At 40.8% G+C, this 7,096-nt stretch overlaps 1 protein-coding gene across 1 annotated transcript; it reads right to left on the bottom strand.

Moving 5' to 3' along the window:
• Positions 1 to 440: 440 nt before the first annotated feature.
• Positions 441 to 6,791, bottom strand: LOC148026980 (D-amino-acid transaminase, chloroplastic-like). The gene is made up of 4 exons (XM_087691523.1): positions 6,508 to 6,791; positions 3,181 to 3,359; positions 1,163 to 1,863; positions 441 to 1,045 (listed from the first exon to the last, which is right to left on the bottom strand). Exons 1-4 carry the CDS (start codon positions 6,568 to 6,570, stop codon positions 939 to 941), a joined length of 1,050 nt encoding a protein of 349 aa, XP_087547649.1. The 5' UTR covers positions 6,571 to 6,791; the 3' UTR covers positions 441 to 938.
• Between the last annotated feature and the right edge of the window lie 305 nt (positions 6,792 to 7,096).

Here is a 7,096-nt window from a genome sequence, read left to right as displayed (position 1 = left end):
ACTCACCAATGCACATGACCATGAAATTACCAAGTACCAAGGTATTGTCTGGTTACGTTCTTTTTAGTAGAGAGAAACTTTCTCTCTCTAGCATAATTGAATATACAAAAGCATCACCTATAAATGAACTTACACTAAGGCCCAAATCTTAAGTGTTAGTGGTATTAACTCCTAGCATCTCCTCTATTAATTTAAAATATGAATGTGGTTTAGCATTCAATGTGCACCCCTACCATTACATTCAACCCACATCTAAGCAGGGTTCTATGCCACAAGTATTTTTCCACCAAGAGTATGTGTAACAATTGCAACAAGAGCGTAGATTTATCCACCAATAGTACGAGTAGCAATCACAACAAGAGCTTCAAAACACGGTAACTATATCTTCCAAGGGGCAAAGTGATGATACATCAAAAGGAAAGAAAAATAGACGGCAAAACTTATATATCAAAGAAAAGTTTGCATTGGAATCATAATGAGACCCATGTACATGTTAGGAATAATCCCAAGATGGCTTGAGGAGTGTCCAACAAGTTCAAGTGTTAATCCCAAGATGGCTTAAGGAGTGTCCAACAAGTCCAAGTGTTGAACCCTCACCATCACAACACCCTATAGAAGGTTGAAATGGTTGTACAATGTGCCATTATTTAAATCGAGAGAGAGAGAGAGAGAGAGAGCGAGCACAAAACAAAGGCATCTGATTGTGTAGGTGATTAAAGATGCGGTTGGAAGTTGATTTTATAATGTTTTTTTAACGTCTGATGGTCTGGATGCTAGCTTAAATCTCTGTCAATGCCCTTATTTCAGGCTGCAGCTGGGCATGTGGAGCGCTGGCATAGGTTTCAGCAAAGATATGCTGCATTTGGCTTAAATTTCTGGCACAGAATTGCAAGGGACAGAGTAACCTGATGAAGAATCGAGATATTATAGAGCTTCACCTACTGCCCATCTTTGTAAGGAACAGCCTCACGAATTGTGCCTGGGCCATTACGCATATCATCTCTCACAAGGGCCTGCAGCGCAAGTGTAATTGGTCCTGGTTTTCCTGCATGTAATGCCATCATACAAAATCAAATATCTGTTAAGATGATATCAAATCTTGTTCTGCTAACAAAGCTAGGATAAACACATAACGACATTCTCATAGTCATGTGAAGGTTACCATTGCCAATCGGTTGCTGGTCCCAACGAACGACAGGCTTAATAGGCAGCCCACTGCCAATAAGCATCATTTCTGCTGCATTCTTTGCCTCTTCAACTGATATAGAACGCACACAAATGCCTTTCAATTGCCCTACTTGTTGATGCTCTGAGTTTGCAGTTTCATTGATGAGTTTTTGAGCAAGGGCAAGAGTCCTCTTGGCGGTGCATCCAGATAGTATTGCATCAAACCGAGGCATCAATAGTTCACCTGCTTTGCTGACAAATGCCACGTTCACATTAGGACCCTCTGCAACAAAGCCATCATCATCTATCCAGATGCCGGCAAATGCACCCTTCTCCTCAGCCTCCATGAGTGAGAGTGCATTTGGCAGGTAATTCACATTTTTCATGGTGGCAAATTGGGGTGCCTTCATTGGTATTGATGAGGTTGTAACTTCCACACCCTCATCACCAGGATAACGCTCATACTCAAGCACTACTGCATAAAATGATGACTGTGGGCATTGGCTTGCTGAAAGGCCAAAGCCCCCTGGACCAGCAGACAGCCAATATCGCAAAGAACCATCCCTGCAGTTTGAAGCAGCAGCAGTTTCTACTAGAATCTTTCTTATTGTTTCCCTACTAAAAGGTGGTTTGATCTTTGCCATCCTTGCAGAATTGAGAAGCCTGTCCAAGTGAACATCAAGTTCATATAGATGCCTGCAGAGACATATGTGCATGCAACTATTGTAGGTTAATATATCACAAGTAATTTGGATGAATAAACCAATTTAGTTTACTTCAAGCAAACAATCTTGGTCTGTTTTGTGCTGCTTTATTTTGAAAGACATATTAGTTTTCTGGTTTATTCAAACCCTGTGTCATGGGAGGACCATTGGCTTTTTGTTCATCAACAGTTTCTGGAAATGACTACTTTGATTTCTTATTCAGACATCACTAGTCCATTTAAGAAAGACTACCATGCACAAACAGTGATCTACCTGCTTGATCACTTTCAATGCTTGCCCACTATTACCATAGGCTCCTCTGATTATGCGTATCATGTCGATTAGGGGAACAAATTTTGGGCAGCAAGGGGAGGTGTGTTGTTTTGCAGTTGGGAAGGTGCATCATCCTAGTCACGTCTCTGAATTAAAACTAGACAGATTTATAAAAAACTGATGCTTCATTGATCAGAGCGTGTTGGCTCAACTAGGAGACTAAATTTGGGCTGAACAAGGGGATAAGATCATTTTGGGGTGGGGAACTTCAGGACTGATAAGGCATCTTGGGTCAGTCCCCATTCTAAGAAAAGGGAAGGTGCAGTATGCTAGCATCTCTCTAAATTAATGCTAGCCAGCTTTATTAAACTGATGTTTCAATAATTACAGTGTGTTAGCTCAACTAGGAGACTGATTGGGCTAGGCTGGAGACAAACAACGGGGTAAGATAAGTTTGGGGTGGGGGGATTTGGGGGCTGGGAATGTGCCTTGTGTCAGTCACCTTTCTAAAAGAAGCAAGCCATCCACAAGAAAATTGATCATTCATGTGCTCGCAAAAGGGCCTGCTGGGAAGGATAGTCCACACACAGGTACTAACAACCCCTGTCATTTCCACATGATGAGTTTTTAGGAAAAGGCACATAAGGCCATGTTGTGAGGGATTGCTGTGTCAGTGACTGCTTTAATGAGCTAGCCGTATGAAAGGGGATGCTTCATGCATTGCCCAAATGACCTTCCAAGAAGGATCTCCCTCACAATAAGGGTAGGAAGAAAAGCTGATTGCTTGTCCAAGTATCCACGGTACCTTGAGACATAGATCATTCTTCTCCATAGGTAAGCCTTTGAACAAACCGGACAGCTACACAATGAACTTAATTCTTGATCACTACCAAGCCTTCCAAGATATGCACTACCATAATGTTGTCACCTTAAAAACATGAGAAATTGCTCTCTACCAAACGAGTGTCCATGTTCTTTTTGGGAAAAGGCACAAAAATGAGAAGATTGTTTCTTGTACATAATATTATGAGCTCACCCATTCAAAATCACAGCTGTGTCAAATACTCCATGGCCCCGATGGACCATATGATCATCAAGTGGGATAAGCATCCATGCTGGATCTGTAGTGATGCCTCCAATAATACTTGAATACATTGCTCGGTAGGCTTGATGACGTGTGGAATTAACCACCACATCTTGTATTTTTGAGATAACCTGTAAAAAGAAAAATGCAGCATAGCATACCTTTTACAGTCTAACCAAAAAGAGCATAAGAAGAATATGGTAGACTCAGCAGATAAATAAACAGACTGGACTTCAAATCACTATTACACTGTAAATCATCTTTCTTACTTATACCTTTCAAGCTCGGAAATCATCCTTCTTACTTATACCTTTCAAGTTAATAGCAACTTGTCCAGGACACTTTCAAATTAACATCACATTGATCTTCTTCTAGGAATTACTGTTTACTTCTACTATGCAAAAAGGAATAAGTCATATAAGTCTATGATAACTACATTGGTTGCAAAATAACAAAAGGCTCCCACTCTACAAGCTCAATCCTCTTCCAAAAAAAATTGCAGCTTGTATGCATTATACACTGTAAATGGAAGGTATTTGGCCTGCTAGGATGCTTGGATGGGATTTATATCATTAGTCCCAAGACCAATACAGGGTCTCACTTCATTCTAAAACTTAAATTGTTCGTGTCTTAATTTCTACAATTTGTAATGCTATAATATTATCCATTTTAAGAGCAACATCCTCAATTGCTCAATCCATAAACTTCCAATATGCCAAAACATGTAAATGATATGCAATCTATGCTTTAAAAGCACGTGACAGTTAAACGTGGTTGCATCTACATCTTTAAATTCTCCTGAATCAGGTCAATAACGCTCTCAATTTCTGTTCTCATCTTGATAATGCAAACAACTTGCATAGCTGCTGGCCTTTCATGAAAACACACATAGTATTTGAAAATGAAAAAATAAAAGTACTTTGAGAAGCACTTTGCAGAATCCTGGACTTTTTGGCGCTAAGATCAGGAATGTTCAAAATGTTAAGGTCGCCATGCGCCTTTGGAGAGTAAACTTCATCTGCTGTCATAAGTCTCAATGCCTTTCTATGTTTTTTATTTGATTGGAAGACCTCCATAGTGGCTAAGATGAAGCAATTGATCCAGATCATACACATCAAAGAGGGTAAGTCGAATTGCACAAATGCCATTAAAGTGGAATAGACAATCCTCAAGGGCCAAGTGGAGAGCTTTAAAAAACTCAAACTACCCACCATGTCCACATTTCCAAATTCAAGTTAATTTTCTCTTTGCGAGACACAGTCCATGAACAGAGGTAACCCAAACAAGAAACAAGATGATGTAAAAGTATAATCTGGCCTTGCACTGACTCATGCCTCTTTCCTTTCATGGTGGAAGCAACTTTCATTTCCCAGATTCATTTCCAATCTTGCAACCATAGCATATAAATTTAAAGCTTGCTATATTTGTTGATCATTTGAGGGCACTAAAAACTAATCAGCATGTGCTTGGCCAAAGATGTGAAGCAACAAGCAATAAAAGTCCCTGCAATGTTCTTTCTTGTGTCAACTTATCCATACATGACAACGAGGGATGTGTAGCAGTGCAGCCTGTACAATAAAGCACTCAAAGGACACCCTTGTCTAACTGACATACTATGGGTCCAAGCATCAATCAATTCATTGCCCGTTATACATTTGCAAATCCCATCCATATATAGCCAATAAATAATCTGTGACATTTTATTGTCCGAACAAACCATGGTGCTAACCGGCAATAAGAGTCCTCAAACGTTAACCACATGACCAGCTCTCTCTCTCTCTCTCTCTCTCTCTCTCTCTCTCTCTCTCTCTCTCTCTCTCTCTCTCTCTCTCTCTCTCTCTCTCTCTCTCTTTTTTCGTAAATCTCTCTCTCTCTCTCTCTCTCTCTCTCTCCCCTCCACCACCAGCAGGGCTAAACAGCTCAAATCTTGCACTCAGCAAACTCTGACCACCTCACACACAGAGCTTGCAGCCATGAAAACTTCCATACTAATCACAAACAGTCAGGGAAGACAGCCTGCACCAGCCAAAAACAGACAAGCCATTCTCCAAGCAAGAGCAAGGATAAGGATGTAGTGCCACTTTGAATCCCTGTGTGCAACCACCCAGATCTTGTGCTGAAAACGCCACCTAAGAGCACATGCAACAAAGCATATTCAAGAGAGTTCACCCCTAAAGCAGCTGTACACAGCTTGAACTGCAATTTGGGATGACACCACATTGAAGAGCAAAAAGAAGATGCTCCCTCACTAGAACTAGACCCACACATGTACCCTTCATGTTCATTTACAATTCTTTTTTCTAGGAGTCACAGCAGGCAAAAAGGATGGCTAAACCATATACCCATGATAATTGAAATGGCTGCAAAATAAAATAAAGCCCTGTTCCACAGCCTAAAATCTATGGAAACAAAAGTTGGAATGAAAGTGGGATCCTATTATGTGTACATGGGATTCTATGTCATTCCTTATGAGCAAAGAAGTCTCACCTAATGAACATGATTATCTTCATTTGCTACATTTGGGACAATGATATCTTGACAACAGGTGCTGCAAGGCTGTCATCAGTTCGTGTTATGAGACGTGTTACATAAAATAGTATATGAGCAAAACCCTTGTTTCATGTTACTAAGATATGCTGTTTACAAAGGGTCCATGTTGTCTTTCATCAACAGTTGTAACAGAGAAATCTGTTTTGAGAAAACGATATCTTCACTTGTTCATCCCTTTCCTCTAAACTTCCAATATGCCAAAACATTTGGCATGAAATGTGATCAATGCACTGAATGCCACGTGAGGGTTTATTCACGAGAAATTTCAGACAAATTCCCACTATAATTTCCACATTGCGAATTATGACCACATTATGAGCTTCTAGGAGGGAGGAATGCATAACTAGCTAGGTGAGGTTGGGGGTTGCCGGTCCAGGGCAGGACCTGCAACCTCGTAGATAGGTATGCGATGCAATGCGATGCCTCCCAACTGTATCTAGATACATATCCGGTGCCTACCCAGAAAAACCTCATGATGTTAAGCGCTATAGGGAAAATGGGGGAAAAACTGCATGGGCAAATGTCTAAAATTTCTTGTGTTGCTTCTCCTTCTGATTGAGTGTCAATAGACTATCAATCCTGCTGTGGTATTTTCTCCTGGCTAATGCAGCACAGAGTTGCATAGCTGATGCCACAGATATATGTTATACGAGACAGCAAACAGTTAAAAAAAAAAGGCCATCTACGAAACAACAAAGAAATTCACAAAAACCTTCCCAGAGATGGTACCTGAGCGGTAGAGAGAACAGGAACTGGCATGGGAGTGTCCCCGGTCATTTGGATCTGCTGCATCGAATAACGAGCTGCGAGCGGGCTTAAATAGAAACACAAAAAGCCAAAAAGAGGCAGGCACTGTACACTATTTGCCGAGGGTGCAATCAAACCGGTGATGCGGGTGAGGCGCCGGCATTTGGCGATGGAGGGGGGAGAAAGAGACGAAGGTGGAGAGGATGAAGACGAATACTAGAATTCTGAGAGTGGGGGCGGAGCAGCGGAGGGCCGCCATGTGGAAGCTGCAGCAAGCATTACAATAAAAAGTTTATTTATTTACAGTTTCAATATTTAAAGGCTTTCCAAGATTCCCCTCTCTTTTTTTTTTGAAATTTCGAAAATAACAAATAATAAAAACAATAGCCGGAGAGAAAAGATTCCCCTCTTCGACTCTTTCTTTTCTATCGGAAATTCTTTTTCTTTTGTTTTTTCTCCCTTTTACACTACACCCGTTTTTTCTTATTTTTTTAAAATAATGCCTCCAAGGCCCACTAGCCCACCTACCCATCTATAAAACTCAATGCACTCACCATCCATTGAGAACCGA

The sequence above is a fragment of the Lygodium microphyllum genome, chromosome 13, assembly GCF_053477565.2.
Source record: "Lygodium microphyllum isolate KBCC chromosome 13, Lygodium_microphyllum_v1.1.10, whole genome shotgun sequence".
Lineage (NCBI taxonomy): Eukaryota > Viridiplantae > Streptophyta > Polypodiopsida > Schizaeales > Lygodiaceae > Lygodium > Lygodium microphyllum.
Note: the sequence above shows the minus strand (reverse complement) of the source record. Positions and strands in the feature narration are given on the sequence as shown.

Bases quoted from the DNA above. Each gene is read 5' to 3' on its own strand.
- LOC148026980 (XM_087691523.1), bottom strand. From the start codon at position 6,570: ATGCAGCAGATCCAAATGACCGGGGACACTCCCATGCCAGTTCCTGTT. The intron at 1,864-3,180 runs GTGAGCTCATAA...ATGTCTCTGCAG, and splicing joins ACAGCTGTGATTTTGAATGG to GCATCTATATGAACTTGATG. The intron at 1,046-1,162 runs GTAACCTTCACA...CATTACATGCAG, and splicing joins CCAGCAACCGATTGGCAATG to GAAAACCAGGACCAATTACA.